The sequence below is a fragment of the Arvicanthis niloticus genome, chromosome 1, assembly GCF_011762505.2.
Source record: "Arvicanthis niloticus isolate mArvNil1 chromosome 1, mArvNil1.pat.X, whole genome shotgun sequence".
NCBI lineage: Eukaryota > Metazoa > Chordata > Mammalia > Rodentia > Muridae > Arvicanthis > Arvicanthis niloticus.
The window spans coordinates 39,328,511-39,347,302 of NC_047658.1; the positions used below are offsets into that span (position 1 = coordinate 39,328,511).

General features: G+C 43.8%; 1 protein-coding gene across 2 annotated transcripts in view; it reads left to right on the plus strand.

The window, feature by feature from the left end:
• Adamts17 (ADAM metallopeptidase with thrombospondin type 1 motif 17) overlaps window positions 1-18,792 on the plus strand; it is a 303,487-nt gene that overhangs the window by 10,260 nt on the left and 274,435 nt on the right. For both annotated transcript variants that reach the window (XM_076935565.1, XM_034511269.2), the window contains exon 3: window positions 1,010-1,175. In XM_076935565.1, the coding sequence (XP_076791680.1) occupies window positions 1,010-1,175 (166 nt within the window). The remainder of the gene's footprint in view (window positions 1-1,009; window positions 1,176-18,792) is intronic.

Genomic DNA, 18,792 nt, shown 5'->3' on the forward strand with positions numbered 1-18,792 from the left:
GCCACCACGTGGGTGCTTGGGAGCCAGACCCAGGTCCTCTGCAAGAGCAACTGTCCATAATTCCTTAACTGAGGCAAGCCACCTCACCATCACCTCAGGTGGACTTATAAGGGGGTGCTTTTTAGGGCTTTAAATATAGCTCAGTTGTAGAGTACTTGACTAGCCTGCCACAGTTCATGACAGGGACTAGATTTAACCCCAGCATATCTCTTTGACTCTCTGTCCCTGTCTCTCTCTGTCTCTCTCTGTCTCTGTGTATGCATATATGTGTGTATATCTCTTATATGTGAGTATATACATATATCACATATATTTTGTATATGTGAGTATATACAGATATCATACATATCTCTTATATGTGAGTATAAGAGAGGGGATGGAGGAAGGAAGGGATGGAGGGGGAGAGAGAGAGGAAGAGAGAGAGAGAGACAGAGAGAAAGAGACACAGAGAGAGAGAGACAGAGAGAGAGAGAGAGAGAGAGAGAGAGAGAGAGAGTGAGTAAATGATGCAGGGCAGGGCTGGCAAGATGGCGTAGTGGGTAAAGGCTTGCCAGCAAGCCTAACATGGTAGAAAGAAAGAACTGACTCCCAAAAGTTGTCCCTGACCTTCTCATACACACTACAGTGCACTTTTGTGTGTATATGCATTCATGCTTGCACACGAATGTGTGTGTGTGTGTGTGTGTGTGTGTGTGTGTGTGTGTGTGTGGTGTGTGCATGCACACTGGGATCTGCAAGGTGAGATAAACCCGTTCCTATCAAGTTGGTTTTGGTCATGGTGTATTATTACAGCAATAGAAACCTTATCTAAGACACCCACCCATCCAAACCTCCCAATATAACTACTCAGTGGAGTATTCTTAAGTCAGATGGAGATGCCATGGAGCTCAGCAACAGATGGAAGCAGAAGCCCAGATGTGGCAAACCAAAGCACAGCCAACATACTGCTGGGGCCACGAGTGTGTGTGAATGAGGATGACCAATGTCTTGTCTTCTTCTTTCTGAGCAGGTTGGCCTCATCCAGCTCGAGCAGGAGCAGGTGTTTATCCAGCCCCTCAACAACTCAGGGGGCCCATTCAGCGGAAGAGAGCATCTGATCAGACGCAAATGGTCCTCCACCCCCACTCCATCTACCGAGGCCGAGGGACCCAGGCAGCACTGCAAAGTAGTGACAGGTGAGTCTAAACAGCAGAGAGGTTGGAATGGACCACATGCACCGCTGACATTCTGTGGGTCACGTGGGCTGAGGGGCTGAGGTCACAAGCGAGGACTTGCCTTCTTTACACAGTCATGTGTCACACAATGGCAGTGCCATAATTCTGAGAAGGAGTTTATTAGCGCATTTCCTCCCTGCATGAACATCATAGAGTTATGCACTTAGATTAAGATGACTACAGTGTTGCCAGGTGGTAGAGTCTTATAGGACCACAGATGTATTTATCATCTGTTGTTAATAGAAACAGTGTTACTGGCAGCTGAGACTATTTTGGAAGCCGCACTATTGTCCCCAAAGCCACTTTCTTTTGGCGTATGTTAGTGTTAAGATTTCACGCATAACTGCCCTTTGAAAAAGTTTTATTTCTGCAAGGAATGCAGGATTGCCTTGGAATGGAACCTTCATTTTCTAAATTTTCTTAGTTTTGTTTTTTCCATGTCAGGGTTTCTCTGTGTACCCCTGGCTGACCTAGAACTTGGTTTGTAGACCAGGCTAGCTTTAAATTCAGAGATCCGTCTGCCTCTTACTCTTGAGTACTGGGATTAAAGGTGTGCACTTTTATGCCTGGCTTCAAAGCCTTAGTTTTAAGCATCAGGAGCAAGTAGATACCAGAACACCTTATTACCAGGCACCGGGTTGGCAGCATGGCTGGGATACAATGTTCCCTACTCTGATGAGACCCCCTTCTGAGCTTTCCTGCTTTTTTTATGTGCTGGTCCTCAGCCTTGGATGCTATAATGAGTGTTGCTTGGGCAACCCATGAAACCTGGGCCAGCAGCATTCTGCATCACCTGGAAATGTTTCAACACATACATCCTCCAGCCTCATGTCAGACCTGCAGTGTCTAGAGGGCCACAGCTTGGTCTAGTCACTGGCAATTCAGATGCATGATCTGGTGTGAAAACCACCACTGAAAATGTACCATTTAGGAAATGGGGAAGATGGTTTAGTTGGTAAGGTTCATGGCACACAATCGTGAGGACCTAGAACCCACATAAAGAGCAAGAGATGAGGGTGCATGTCTGTAATCCCAGCACTGGGGAGCAGGGACAGGTGTATTCCTGGGCATGGTTGGCAAGCTAGCCTTGCTGAATTGGTGAGTCTCAGGTTCAGTGAGACAATGTCTCAAGATGTAAGGGAGTGACTGTGCAAGCTGCCTAATGTGAACCTCCAGCATCCGTATATGTATACACATGCATCCATACACACACATGCAGACACATTGAAAACATGCTTATATCCACCCCATCCCACCCCACCCCCAGTATCATTTACTTAGCTGTTCTCTCATATCCTGAGCTGAGGTGTGACTTGGGTGTCAGGGTTTAAAAACATGACATGGAGTCTGGGTCCATTCTGCACCTCCATTTGAACAACCGTGGGCTATCGTGTATTTAAGCATATCTCCTGGTGCTCTGTTACTAGCAGTGTGCCTAAAAACTTTCCCTAGCAAAGTTGGAGAACCTGCATCTTCAGGTAGTGTTTCTTCCTGGCTGGGTCCTGCTTTTGTTGTTCAGAGTTTAGATGCACTGTGACTCTGTTTGGTGTTCTAGTTTCCTTGGAAATAAGTCAGGATTGCTTTGCAGTCCAGCTCAGCCATTGCCTGAGGCTTATTGTTTGTTTTCCTTCTTAGGCTGTCTGCTTGTGGCAGGGAGGGTTAGCTGCAAACAGAATCAGTGAGTCCAAGGAGAGAGACTGCTGCCCCAATTACAGGGTTTTTCTTAATTGCCGTCCGCACCCTTAACAAGGAACACAGACTCCAGTGTATCATTAATAGTCACTAAAATGCTCTTTAATGGGATTCAGGGTTTTTTTGACTCATGGGTATGAACTTTATAGGTCAGTTTCATTGAATCATTTATTCCCCCCCTCACCCCTATATCTGCTTTATTGTGCACAGCTATTAACCATTTGTGAATGTTTGTGTGCTGTCTGCAGCTGACCTACGCACATGGGTTCAGAGGCTGTGACTCTGCTCTGCTCCTTCTCAGTCCTGGTGGTGTGTTGGTATCACCTGGAGAGCTTGGCCAGCTGCTCATATCTACCTGCTTTAGCTGGTCTGGAGCATAACCTGGGCATCTGACCACAATAACGGTCCCCCAGGTAGTTCTAACATTTGCCTGGTGATAAACACCACCCCGAGCAGGGATGCTCAGCCCTTGAGGTTGGGATGTGATGTCTGTAAGTATATTCAGAAGATCCATAGTTATTCTGACGTGCACGTGGCCTGAAGGTTGGATGCTCCTGCAAGGAATACCCAATAGGAAAGCCGCCTCTGTGGGCCATTGAGGGCAAAGTTTCTCAGCTGAGGACTGTCACAGAGGGCCACACAGTAGTGAAGTGACGGGCAGATGGGATTTATTTGCCTCACTCAAGTGAGCACCCATCAGCTGCCAGTCTGTGACCTGCAGCCCAGGATGTCTGCCAATGAGCTAATGGGATGTTTATCTGATGACCTGCTTCCATCCTCTTGGATGGAGCAGGAACAAGAATTGCTGAGCAAATAACAAATGGTGCTTGTGTTTGCGTTTTTTGTGCTCACAGCTAATTTTGGAGCACATTCTGAGACTGTTGAGCCATCAATGGAGGAAATAAAATGGGGAGTCAGGGTGGGGCAGATGTGGTAGAGACTAAGCTAACTGCTGCTATGCAGGCTGCAGAGAAATCTCAGAATTTGCCTCAAAAGTGGTCTTTCCTTCTGCTCTCCCACGACTTAGACCAGCGTCCTCTGAGGTGCAGGAACGCTTGTGTGTGACACAGGTTACATATGAGGTAGGGGTGTGACACTGGAGACAGAATTATACCGTGCTCTGGCTCCTTTCTGTTTTGTATGCCATCTTCGGTCCATGCTTCTGCTGTGTTGAGAAAGATGTTGGCCTTTTATTGGACTTAGCTAACAAGACCTTTCTTATTTAGATTAGCTTTCTAGCCCTGCACTTTAGAACTTGGAGAAAATTAACTTCCTGGCACACCAGCACAGTACATTCTTGAAGTTTTCTATAAAGGTTGATCAGATTAATCCAAACTTCCCAGAGTAACATGGTCTATCTAGACGAAATAAATGGCTATAGGTTTCACCATGGTGAACCTATATTGATCCTTTACTGCTTGATTCTTAGACTTGACCCCAGACTGGCCTGACTGGTTCCTTCCGGTGAGGAGGAATCTAACAGGTCTACCCTGAATCACTGAACCCACCTGAGAGATGAACCTCAGTGACTTTCTAGTAGCTTGCGTCTGGATAGGGTGGGAACCAGAGGGGCAAACACGGCCAGTGGTCACTGGGAGGAGGAAGAACCTGCTTCCCAGAGTCACTTTGGGCTTGCATTTCTGGGAAACCCTAGTGGGCTCCTGGTAAAGGGAGAGGCTGATTCTTTCCCTGGGCATTTCTTTTTAGAGCTCTCTATACTGATCCATGAGATAAAACTCTAGTTTGCAATATGGCATGAAAGTATGGAATCTACAAACTTTTTTATTTTGGGTACAATCATGAAGGCCTTTGGCTATTTTTGATAGCTGAAACGGTACTTCAGATGCATGGACAGGTTCTTTGAATTTTAAAATTCAAAGACGTCAAAGCTTTGTCTTTTATGTTTGTTTGACTTCTTTACTGTCATCGGTGGCACATGAAGGCAGCAGAAGTTAAAAAAAAAAAGTAAGTTTACAATGGAGCATTTTAAAAAGAGGAATTCTATCACAGTTTTGAGCAATAGTGAGCTCATTAGAATATAAATCTGCTCCATAGTGGGGTCTACACAACTCTGAGCCGTGTTTACAAAGTTCTGATATCATTTCTTTGTGAACCTATTAGGTGTTTTCTAGTATTGTCTAGTGCCCATATAGTAATACAAGTCGTTTTTGATGAGTGTCTAGAAGATAGCACAACTTTTCAGAAATGTTATATTGCTGATTGGTATAAACATTTACATGTCTAATCATGCATATACATGCTAAGACATAGCTGGCCAGGACTTGGGCTTTATCTCAACTATGATCATTAGTCAGAAACAAAGGTAATCAAACTGGCTTAAATACTAGAAACACTGGCCTGAGCTTACAGGGTTGATGGGTGAAACAAGAGGCTGGACTTTAGGTTATGCTTGACCTAGGTCATCTTTATGTAATCTTTTAGTTCTCAGCGATCCCAGTCAGCTGACAGAGGCAGCTCCAATGAGGAGGGAAGGCCTTCTGCTGACTGGGATTTGGGGCAGGCCAGCTTGCATTACTGTCAGTTTACCACTGCATTCAACTATGTGGAGTCAGAATCAATCATATCTGCTTCAGAAAGAGTGTAGATATCTACACTGCCTGCTATCCCTGGCCTGACTTCCTGCAGGCCACCACAGTCTAGGCTAACATGTGGTTGTGTAGATTTATATGGCACTCTACCTTGGCCTAAGCTAGCTTTCTAGCCCCACAGTAGATATGTGCCCACTTCCTTCCTGTTTCCACAGTGAATAATTTAAGCCGATCAGCTCCCCTCGGTCCACCCGGACCAGGGGGAAGAGTGACAGCTGGTCCTTGATCACTTAGGAAGGGCTAATTCCTCTGAGATTGCTTCCTCTAGACCAGTGGTTCTCAGCCTGGGGAATTGAAGGACCTTTTCATTGAATCACCTAAGATCATCAGAAATATCATATTTTTACATTGCAATTCATAGCAGTAGCAAAATTACAGTTGTGAAGTAGCAAAAAAGGTAATTTTCTGGATGGGGGGGGCGGGTCACCACACTATGAGGAACTGTGTTGAAGGGTCTCAGCATTAGGAAGGTTGAGAACCACTGGTCTTGACTTTGAGATGTTAACTCATTGGTGAGGTTTTAATAATGATAATGATGGTGGTGGTGGTGATGATGATGATAATAATAATAATAATATAATAATAATAATAATAATAATAATAATAATAATAATAAAATAGACAATATATAATACTTTTTTCTGATTCTGTCCAGTGTTCATTTTTGGGAACAGTGGTCTTTTATGTTTTGTATCTTTTCTGCAATAAGAAATGGATAGGGACAGGGGAGGTGGCTCAGCAGGCAAAGCCTTTGTCATGCAAGACTGAGGGGTGGAGGTCAGATCCCCAGCACCCATGCTGATGCTGGATGGTCCCAGTAGCCCGTGACACCAGCTGTATTGATGAGCTCTGGGTTCAAGTGAGAGATCCTGCTTCATATATAAGGTGGAGAGTGACTGGGGAGGATACCCTTCTGGCCTGTATACTCACATGCGTAGACATGCATGTACACTCTGATCCACATGTATCCACATACATGCAAGTATGCACATATCCCATACAATACATATGCCAAAAATGCAATTAAATTGTGACTTTGAGTTTCTCCAACTTAGTATTTTATATACCTATTTACATATAATTTGCAAGATGTTTTTCTATGAACACTAATTGCAGATACTAATGTTTAATGCTTATTGTGCCACAGAAACAGAAGGAAGACTTGTGTCAGAGGTTCAATTCTGGTTCCCTTTTAGTGAGACTTGACAAATTTCCATCTCTGTCTCAGGCTGCTGGGACTTCCATAACAAAATGCCACTGGAGGGGGGTTTAAACCTCTCCATAGTTGTGGAGGCTGGGAGTTCGGGATCAGGGTTGGCCAGGTTGGTCTTTCTAAGGCTGTGAGAGACACTCTGTTGCAAACCTCTCTCCTTAGTTCTTAAATGCCCATCTCCTATCTGTGTGTCTTCTCAGGAACCTACTTTAGTGACTTCATTTTTTAGTTACTTACAGAAAAACATTATTATTCACACAGCTATATTGTGAGGCAGTGGGGGTAGGTAGTGGTTGGGACTTGGGGATTTGGGGACAGGAAACAATTCAGTTCTTCCCATCCTCTGGGTTTTTTTTTTTTTTTTTCTCATCTGGAACATGGAGATTACCACAGCATGCATTTACCATTCTCTACAGAAGTGATGGGGGCCGTCTTGCCCTCTTTTCCCAGTTGTTGTTGGCCAACAGTGCAAGTGTCAGGGTTGGTACCACATCCACTGCTGAGAGATGTGACTAAGGGCACTCTCATAGTGCCTGTCTGAGAAAGAAGAAGTGTAAGTGCAGATTCCATGGTTGACCTGCCACCTCCTCTATGTTTTCTTTGGAAATCTCAGACAAGTTTGGAACAACAGCCTCTCTGGCCTTCCTTTCTTCTAGACTGAGCAGTGTCTTCCTGAGCTCTCGGGAGTGCCGAGTCAGTGTGTACTGGCACTTAGACACTAGTAAACAATTGGCTGTTTCTGCATCTACCATGGTTAGTTTACCCATATGCTCATTCTTCATTGTCAAGACACCGTTGCTCCAGTGCCCTGGTTCTAGATTCAGGACAGACAGGCACTGAGCACCGAGCAGGGACCCAGAGATTCCTGTGGCCACACTTGTTCCTGACATCCTTCTGTTAAGCAAATCCACAAAACAAAACAAACAAAACCCAAGGTTTTGTGTTCAAGATTGAAACATTCCCTTGAAGGTCCCAGGCTTAGGTTTTCCCTCTTGCTGGCCCTCTGGTCCCTCACAGCCTGGTTGGGGATGGGAGAATAATGAAATAAACAAAGAGAGTGCAATTTATTTTTAGTAATGGAATATCAGGCAAAGATACCACGCTGCACCAAAACCAGAGAGCACTTTGTCGTAAGCCTTGTTAATGTCTGCCTGTAGTTGTTTCAGAGACAAGTGAACGTTTACCACCCTCATGCTCTCTTCTGTCTGACACGTTCTCCAGAAGAAGCCACCATGCGATGCTGACATGGCTCCTTCATATCCCGCTCTCTTATAGGGTGTGAGCTGCATGTTGTGGTTTCTGTATTTAAAGTCTGCATAAATGTTTTTGTATTGGGCAGCTTACACTCAACACTCTTAGTAATGGCTTCCAGCCTTATTGATGCTGATGGATGCAAATCAAATCCATTCATGCCATGGTAGAAGCTTGCCTGCTAATCTTTGCAAGGAATTAGCTTTCTCTTTCCTACTGCTTTTTATTTTCTATTTCTTCAATAAGTGATGTATATTGTTTGATTTTTCTATTTGTTGTCACTGTATTCTATATTCAAATGGAGTCTCAGTGTATTGCCCTAGCTAGTCTGGTACTCTGGGGCTCAAATGATCCTCCTGTCTCAGCTTCCAGGGCAGTTGGTACCATAGGCATACACCCTCATGCCTGGCTCTTTTTTTATTTGATTTATTTAGATTATTAAATATTTATTTATGCATGTATGTGTATGTCTGTGTTAGTATACATTCATGCATATGTATGAATGTGTGTGGGCATGCCTATGCAAGCATGTGTGTGTGTGTGTGTGTATATATATATGTATATGTGTGTGTATATATATATATATATATATGTGTGTGTGTGTGTGTGTCTTTATGTATTGTGTATGTGTATATGTATGTGTATGCATGTATGTATATGTATGTGTATGCATGTATATGTGTGTATGTGTGTGTCTTTGTGTGTGTATATGTGTGTGTGTTTGTGTATGTGTGTATGTGTGTGTGTTTGTGTATATGTGTGTATGTGTGTGTGTGTGTGTATGTGTGTATGAGTGTGTGTGTGTGTGTATGTGTGTAGGAGCCAGAAGAACACACCAGACACCTTCCTCTGTCATTTTCCACCTATTCTTTTAGAAGTACGGTCCCTGTTTCAGAATCTAGGGCTTGCATTTTCTCAACTAGACTGGAAGCAGAGTTTACAGGATGTCTGATTTGTTGCCTGAGTAATAGCACCCCAACTTTGATCCCCATATTTGTTCTCACTACTGAGCCTTCTTTTCCTTCAATCCTGCCTGCTTGCCTTCCTGCCTTTTGAAAAAAAAAAATTCTTTTTAGTCCTGTTGATTTCCCCCTCATTTCTTTCAGAATACCTAGTGGATTAAATTTTTTTCTTTCAAAATCTTTTTATTTTTCCCTCCTGGGATAGGTCTTATTATATATCCTAGGCTGACATGGTACTTTCTATGTATCCCTGGCTGGCTTTGAACTCGTGATGCTCCTGCCTCTATCACTTTCCTGAATGCTAGAATTCATGTGTGAGCCACTGGCTCGTTAGTCATTTTAATTTGCATATTTGAGAATATGCATTTTGTTTTTTAAGCTCACTTTTGACTGCAGACAGCTTTTGACACGTACTGTTCTTAGTATCCAGGTCTAAATGTTCTCCAGTTTCCACAAGGGTTTGTATGTTTGTTTGTTTACTTATTAGAGAAAAAGTACAATAGAGTGGTTAAGAATTTAGAGTCTCCTGGGTTTGAATGAATGGTTTTCTCACATAGTAGCTCAAATGACCAAAGGGTATTTTTTATAACCCACTGGGATTATAACCCATACAGAGTATTAGCCATTTAACAAGATGATTTATAACCCTGTGTATAGTGATTGGAAGGGATGCTCATGTGATATCTTCACTTGGTTCTTTTTCGTAGTCCCGTATCTCTGCCGAGGGTTTTGGTCTTTTTGTCCGTCATGAACACATTTTCCTTCAGATCCTTGAGCATGGTGATAATTGTTACTTGAACATTCCTACGTGCTATTCTAACATCTGGGACATTTGGTTTCGTATCCATTGTCTTTCCTCTTGAAAGTAGGTCACATGCTCCCGATTCTTGGCATGTCAAGTAATTTTGGATTGTGCTCTGGATGTTGTAAACATTGCATTGTGGAGACATCGGGTTCTGTTCCTCTGGAGAATGTCTTAGTAGAAACAATTTTACTGGACTCAGATTACAACATGTGTATCTTGGGTGGCAGCTCAAACCTCAGTTAGTTCTTTAAACAATTTCAAAAATGTATTCTTTGAGAATGTGACACATGTATACAATAAAATAGAATCATAGCCACGCCCATTTCCCTCTTCTGACGCTCCCCCACTTCTCCTCAAACACACTCTACTTCCCAACTTCATGTCCTTCCCCCTTCTTTTTTAAAATACCAACTGTCAAGAGGATTTTCTGCCAGTGAGGGGGTGTGTCTAGGCAATATCTAACCTACCCTTGGCCTCATAAGGTTCCAATTATAAACCAAACTTTGATTCTGTCTAAGTTCATGCTGGGGGAACCAACGTGTTTATTAAGGGTTGCTTACAGAGATTGGGTGAGAGTTGCAAGCAGAAGAAAGGGCTACTTACTTTAAAGCTGCCACACTGGACAGTCTGTGCCTCACAAGGATGATGGCTTTCCTATATATAGCTCTGTTGATGGAACCCCTGCCTGGTCTTTCCCAGCCTCCCAGAAACCACTTGTAATTAGGGCAGACTTACATATAACTGATTGGGAGGAGTAGCTGGCTACTTCAGTGAGGTTCCAGTGACCCTCCCCACCCCTCCTTTGATGAGGGAAAGTCAGCAGTTAACAAGCCTGGTTGTGATCATCTCTTGCTAGCAGGCACAGCTGAATCATGAAGATGCTGGCAGTCTGGCCCAGAGAACAGTCCTTTAAAAACAACATTTAAATTGAAGTTTACTTTATGTGTATGTGTATTTTGCTTGCATATATGTCTGTACATCACATCACATGCATGCCTGGTACATGTGAAGGCAAGAAGAGAGTGTCAAATCTCTTGAAACTGGAGTTACAGACAGTTGTCGGAGTTACAGACGCTGCCATGTGGGTGCTGGGACTCAAATTCAGATTCTCTGAGAGAGCAGCTGGTGCTTTTAATTGCTGAGCCATCTGCCCAGCTCCAAAGGATACTTCCATACATCACCAAGTAAATCCAATTAGTACTGCCCATGTATGAAATGGGTGTAGGATGACCTACTGAAGCATGGGTAATCTACCAGTTACCACTGTCCTCTCAATACCAAAGAAGTATTATTCTCCCTCCCCGAGTAGCCATCAGCTCTCAATAGCTCTTCAGTAAGTAAGTAAGGGGTGGGGCCTCATGAGTTCCTCTCCAAACTGCAGATTCGGCTGACTTGATCTTGTACAGATAACCACAGGTCCTATGAGTTCCTGAGAACAGTAGCTATATCCTATCAAGGAGAAAGTCTTCCTCCCCGGGCCCCGCCTCTTCACGTGTTTTTATGCTTTCTTTTTCACTGTGTTCCCCAAGCCTCCATGACAGTGTGATGAAGGTGCTCCACCTTGGGCCGAGTGCCTACAGTCTCTCATTCTCAGCACCTTGATCAGTTAGTTACAAGTCAGTGTGTTGACTCGGATTTGCACAGACTGCACTGCGAAAAGCATCTCTAACTGAGCTTAAAAGCAGCTCAGGACTGTGATTATAAACATGGTTTGAAGGCAATTTATAAGACAGCCATTTAGCTAAATAATAATAGGTTCCACTCTAGGGCCTCTGGTCTTCCTAGCCATGTGGTTTTTTTTTTTTTTGTTGTTGTTGTTGTTTCAGGTTTATAGTATCAGGCATAGATTACTTTCTATGGAGCAGGCCTTAAATCCAATCAGAAAACAGCTGATTGGCCCATAGCAATCAGGCCACGATTATACACATAGGTAATTCTTACTTGGTTGGTCAGTGTTGTAGTATTCGGGGGTATTCCAGCACTGGGTCAGACCATTGAAGTCTTTTCTTCCCCAGCAGACTGCATAGAACCTTCTGGCACTGTGGAAGCTGGCTAGCTGGGAAGAATTTTCTTGACTGGTTTGAAATTGCTTTCTCTATGTCCTGCAGCCAAACTTTGTGTTGTCTTACCACGTGCTATGGTGGGAAACCAAGAGCCTGGCAATAGCCTATATTGCTCTGAGTTTCTGTGACCAGTAAGTCATAGGGAGGTACATGCCTGCCACTGCAATTTTTATTTAATAGCCCATGTCTTCTGGTGAGTGCATTGTGTATCCATGCAGGGTACCTTCATTCAATTTCCTTTTGAAAAATTGTATTTTGAAATTAGCTTACTAACTTGTGGGTTTCTATTAGGCTTTTTAAAAAAACCACATTTTTAGTATTGTTAGCTCCACCCAACCCCGTTCTATCAGTTACCACCGCATCCTTACTTAAACCTGTATCCCCCAGAATCCTCCTCTCATCCCTACCTCATATATCCTGCTGTCCTTCCATTTATACTTCTGTTTGGGCTGTGAAATAGGCTCCCACATGTGCTCTCACGTGCCTGCCCTTCAGGTTCCTCTATCCTGACTGCCACCTGTTCCATGTAGGGACAATACAGAAATGTGGTGGAGTTTATGTATAGTCTTCTCCATGATGACCAGTCAAGGGGTTGACCTCATTCTGTCCTCTGGCCCTGTAGGTTGCAAGGACTGCAGGCTCCCGGCACACACCAAGTCGGCCTTCCCTCCTTCTCCTATGCTCTTCTCTCCATCCCCATGTTAACGCCCCCACAGTCTTTCTACAGTTGCCCATTTTCTGATGCCTTCTGTGTTGTGGGCCTTTATATTTTGTTCAAGCTTGCAATTGTCTTCTGGAGGTTTGGGTCCCTAAGAAGCTTCTTGGCCGTACTGTCTTTCATATAACATGGTTTCTTAAATCTTATATATTTGGTTTAATTTCCAAATCTCTCAATCTCTCCCTCTCCCTCTTCCCTCTCCCCTCTCCCCTTCCTTCTCCCCTCCTTCTCCCCCTTCTCTTCCCTCCCTGTCTCTCTCTCTGTCTCCCTCTCCCTCCCTCTCTCTCTGTCTCTTCCTCTTCCTCTCCCTCTCTCCCTGCCCCGTGTGTGTGTGTGTGTGTGTGTGTGTGTGTGTGTGTGTGTGTGTCTTAATCTAGAAAGTAGGCTTTTAAAAAACATGTATTTCTTTAGTTTGTGTGGAAATATGCCATGACACGTAGAAGTCAGAGGACAACTTGGGGACTTGGGGGTGTTGATTCTCTTCCACCATGTGGGTCCTAGGATTCAAATCCAGGTTATCAGGCAGGGTAGCTTGTGCTTTACCATCTGAGCCATTTTCCCAGCCCTGGCATTTTTGTTTTAATAAATGTGGCAGGTGGGTTAGTTGTTTTTTGTTTGTTTTGGTGTGTGTATGTGTGTGGAAGTTAAAATGTGTGTTCCCTAATTTCTGTGAACAGTGTTCATTAGCTCAAGTTATCATGTTCTCATCATTTTGAACATGCCTGGCTTATTTTAGAATTTACATATAAATTCTCACAATGTACTGTGACCAGCTAGTTCCACCTTTTAAGTTTGCCAGCTTTTACTTTGTACATTGTAACACAGTGGCATTTAATGCACACACTCAACGATATAATCCTGACTAATTAACTTCTTTTATCATCACGTTAACAGTCCATTCTTTCCCCCATTAGGCTTTTGACCTTTTGTCTGCGTTTGTATATAGTATCATAGACTTTTATTTTAGTTTATGCTTGCCTGCTATTTCTCTAGTGTTGCTTTTTTTTTTTTAAGGTTTATTTACTTCTATATTTTAGGGCTTTGTCTGCATGCACGCCTGCACACCAGAAGTTGGCATCAGGTCCTATTATGGTTGTGAGCTGACATGTGGGTGCTGGGAATTGAACCCAGAACATCTGGAAGAACAGCCAGTGCTTTTAACCACTGAGCTATAATCTCTCCAGCCCCCTAGTGTTTATTTTTAATCCTTCTCTGTTAGAATATTTTGTATGTGTCTTAAAAGTAGTATGTATCCCGGGGCTGGAGAGATGCCTTCCCAGTTAGGAACCTGTTGCTCTTGCAGAGGGACCAAGCGTGGTTTCAGCACCTACATGGTGACTCACAGCTGTTCCAGGGGATCTGATGCTCTCCCAGTGGGCACCAGGCACACAAGAGGTACACAGGCATACATTCATACACTCATATATTTCATACTGTATGAAATAAATATGTATGTAATAATAATAAGTATGTATGTAATCAATCTGTATGAAATAAATAAACCTTAAAAAGATAAAAGGAGAAAACAAAAAGCAGTATGGATCGCACTGGGAAGGTATACAGTTGGTGGTGCGCTCGCCTGCCGTGCAGGAGCTCTGGTGCAGTCCCCAGCTCCCCAGAGGAGTAGGTGTGAGTCTGTTTCAACAGCAACATAAGGAATATTAGTAGAATTGTGAACATATCCCTATTTAGTATCCTCTCTGTTCAGTGGTAGGGGAATATCTTTGTATTAATGGTGTTAGTGATACAATTGAATTCCTTTAGGCCATATTATATTTTGTTTTCTATTTCTTGTACTGTGTTTTTCCTCCACTTGTGTATGGTCCCACTGCCGCCCCCTTCTATTAGTTTAGCCAGTTTTTCCTCCATCCATCATTCTTTTTCCACTAGCTATGCATCATGTCAGTATTGTTGTTGTTACCTTTAAATCACACGCACACAATCATACACATGCACACACATACACAATTATACACACATACACTCACACACACTTCTATCAAGCAATCAAGTATCTTTGTAACGCAAAACCTTCAAACGCTTTACCTTTGCTTTTCTGTGTTTTTTTTTTATTTTTTTCTCAGAATTATCACCAGTATGTACAGTTAGAATTACTCAGTTTTGTTTCTATATTGATCAGCTTATCTTTTAGTATTGTTTCGTGCAGCTCATGTCTCTGCCTTTGTCATTAAACAGCATTCTTTTAAATGGGAGCTTTGTGTGGCTGAATCACCTTTGCTTTATGTAAACGCTGTTTATTTTACCCTCCCACTCAGTGACAGCTTAACTGAAGATGGAGCTCTAGTCTGAGTGTTGTCTTCTCGTCACACTTTGAAGATACTCTCTGTGATCTGCTTTTGCTTATACACAGCCCATCTGACTTCAGATTCTGTGTAAATATTCTGTTCTTCTCTGTTCCTCTGGTGAGAAACTGTGTCTCTCTCTCTCTCTCTCTCTCTCTCTCTCTCTCTCTCTCTCTCTCTCTGTCTCTTTGTGTGTGTGTGTGTGTGTGTGTGTGTGTGTGTGTGTTACACAGAGTGTCTCCAGCAGGTTTTCTATGGCCATCTCTGTTGGAGTCCTGATTTTCTGTGTGAGGCTTCCTGGCTTCTGTCCATCCCAAGCAGGCTCTGTCTGTGTGTGCTGAGCAGAGCCTCCCCCATTAAGTACTGAGCCCTTGGGCACTCCTGACTGATAAGTGTGGCTTCTGCTGTTCTGAACTCTATGCTTTGTAACTTTTTTTTAAATTTTTTATGTCCTTAGTCCTCTTTATGTTCTGTATTCTGGAGAGCTCTTTCCCATTGGTTCCCTAGATCAGCAGATTTCTCAAGACCTCACTGGATCTAAACTATTTGGTCTTTCTTTGGGGTTTTGATTTTAACAGTTCTGTATGTCTTAAAGTTCTATTTCTTCCCAGTTCCATCTCTTATGGTGTCTTATTTCAGCATGTTTTCTTTTTACCTCTTACCATGGCGCGCATATATATATATATATATATATATATATATATATATATATACATTTGTTATTATCAAGCTGCAATTCATGAATAGTTTGCTCCTCACTATATCCACTTGGTGTGAGATGTATAAGAAATGTCACACAAGCTCACCCAAGTCTCCTCTTAGGCACAAACGAAGCCTTCTTTTCTATGCTAAGTAAATGTCTCTGAGGCATTGGGAATCAGTTCATTTCACACTGTCCAGGTTCCGAGGACACCATGGGAGGGCTCCTATGCATCTTTGCCGTCTGTGATGATGGGATGTTTGGAAGGAGGTGTGTGGTCTATGGCACCCACTCCTGCAGTGTGTCTGATGTGAATGTGACCTATCTGGAGGGATGCAGAGCTGATGTTAGCAGAGAGCTAACAGCGTGATGCAGCAGTCCTGCATCTCTGGGCTGGGAATCCATATCTGAATCCCACAGTGTCCCCCTGCTTTGGGGTTGCGGGTGATGTGGAATTTGCTGGATAAGTGCTACATGGGTGTCAGACAGTGAGGGGGCGTGGTCATCAGCTCTGCATGTGCTGCTGCCTTCTGAGTCTAATTCTCACAAGCTTCAAGACAGTTTGATCCCATTGTTTGTTTTATGTGAATCATATATCTTCCAAGTCACTCAATTTCATTTTTAGTCTTTACCCTCTCTTTTCAGATGAATGACCGAAGAAATCTCTCTCTCTCTCTTTCTCTCTCTCTCTCTCTCTGGGTGGATGGTAGATGCTTATTAATAACCCTTTGGGAAGAGTAAAATTAAAGCCTAATTATATCCCTGTATACAGTGATTATTCTTGGCTGTCATTGGCTGTTCCTACCCCATCCCAGGGTTTATGACTGGATTTGGAGTCTGGCGGACACTGTAAAGTAGATGTTGCCTATTGTCTGCCTATGTGGCCTGAGAATAGATGCCAAGCTGGACCAATGTTAGGTGTTTTGGGTGGCTCTGACTCCACCTTCCAACATGTAGAAGCATGAACCAAGTCAGCTAATTTCTTCCCCCTTTTATTTTCTTATTTATTGAAGATGGAGAATAACTGTGTGTTCATTTGTTTGTGTGTGTGCATGTACGTATGGAGTCAACCTGAATGTCATTACTCAGAAACCATCCTCATAGATTTTTTTTTGAGATAGGGCCCAGTGAGCTTGGGGGTTGCATCACCATGCCTGGCTTTTTAACATGGGTCCTGGAGACCAAAATCAGGTCCTCATGCCCCCACAGCAAGCACCTTTCTGAGCGAGCTGTCTCCCCAGCCACAGGAGATAATTTCCTAAATACTTTTACTTGATTAAGTTGCTGGATGTTTCAAAACTTAATGCTGTGCTTTAGTTAAGTAGAAAGCACTATGAAAACACACAGTTGCCTTTCCCCGAGAGGAAGGTGGGAATGGATTCATTAACGCTAAACCTAAGGTGGTGATGGGGTAAAGGGATTAGTGGGGTCCTATAAGATAGGGGGGTCTCAGGAAGTGTTGAGAGGAGCCCAGAACCTCCAGAAATGCTCTTCTAGCTCCATCTCTCTGGTAGCAGATTTGTATGCCAGAGATAATGGACTGACAAAGAGGACAAATTCCCTGTGGCTCACAGCTTTGTGGGTTCCAGCCCATGGTTGTTTGGCTTTGTTGCTTGTGGGCCAGTTGTAACACATCACAGAGAGAGATTATGGCTGAGCAAAACCTCCCACCTCATAAAGAACAGGAAGAAAGAAGGGTCTTACCCTACTCCATGAAAACGTACTTCTAGTGACCTCTAGACCTCCTATTCTTCCTCTTATAGGTTCCATGACATTGCAGTGGTGCCACCTGGGTCCCCCAGACTCTAATGCATGGGTCTTTTGGGGGAGGGGGTGTTCTAGATTCCAACTCTAGCTCTCTTCAGTTGGGGATCTGGATTTCTAGTCAAGGACTCAGCTTCCAGGTTTCTGGGCTGCTCTTCTGCTAGCTGGGTAGGTTTCTAGGTATAAGAACCACACAGAAGCAAAGGCCAACAGCTTGTGCTTAAGGAATGGCCTCCATCATCCTGAGATGCTACCATAACAACCAGAAGAAAGGCAGTGAGGGGACATACCAGATGGCATGTTGTGGGAGGAGCCAGAGGGAGGAGCCATGAAGGTACAGCACTTAGACCCCAACATCTGAAATGTTAAGAAAGCCTATTTGAGAGTTTTTCTGCACTCAACCACTCATAATTGGTTCTTCCCCAATTTCTTTGTTTTTAAGAATATGGTCATTCAATACAACTGACCAACAGATCTCTCTGAAGGCTTTCTTCAGCCATTGTAAACCTAAAAGGTTGGTGGGCCCATCTCTATAGCAGCTTCAAGTATCCACCTGTGTGGGCCTTGACTTCCTCTTGAGGGCCTGGCTTTGTGGGCTGATCCCTGGAACATGAGAAATGGCTGTTATGTTCAGAGGCAGTGTCTACATGAGTCCTTGTGCTAGGGAAGAAGACGTAATCTAGACTTGGGGAGTCTTGGTTGGAAGAACTTTCTGATTCCCAGAAGTGTTGGTTGGGAAGGGTAGATGGAATGTAGCCCCTAGTCTGACTGCTCAGACTATAGCAGGAAACAATGGCATTCAGATGTGGGCTGTCTTCAGTCCATTGTGAATTGAAGGTGGGTTGCTCCATGGTCTGAGACTGGTACCTGGAACCTTGGTAGAATGTTGTCCATTGCCTGCCCTCCTTCTGGCCCATCTCATATCCCTCTCCACATCCCCAGCACCTTTAATGGTTCTTCCATGACTCTGAGATCAAATAGAAACTGCAGCTGGTCCCTGTGCTTGCATCAGACCAAACCCGTGGGTTTTGTTCTGTTTCCTAGCAACAGGGCTTCCTTACTTCTCTGTCCTTGGTTTAAGATGCCCTTGTCCTGGGTGCCCTGCTCTATTTCCTTCCTCTCTTCCCCTGTCTCTAGAGGACCACTAAGCCAACATGTCTACTACACAAGTTTCACAAAGCTGGGTTGTCTTTACCTCTTTTGTCCCTTGTGCTGGGATTGGATGGAGGGATTGGCGCATGCTAGGTAAACACTCCCCACTGAGCTGCATTCCCAGGCCCTCTTTACTTGCTTTTACTGCCTTGGTATGCTTGTCACCTTTCTACCCTGGAACAGCCCCTAGAGTCTCCTCTTGTGTCTGTAGCCCTCATCCATTCGGCACTCAGCTGCCCAGCTTAACATTGACCTCAGATGCTGCCTCTTCCCCATGGCATGCCTGCCCCTATCAGCCAGACCCCAAAGGTTCTTACCCAATACTTTCTAGGCACTGGACTCAAAG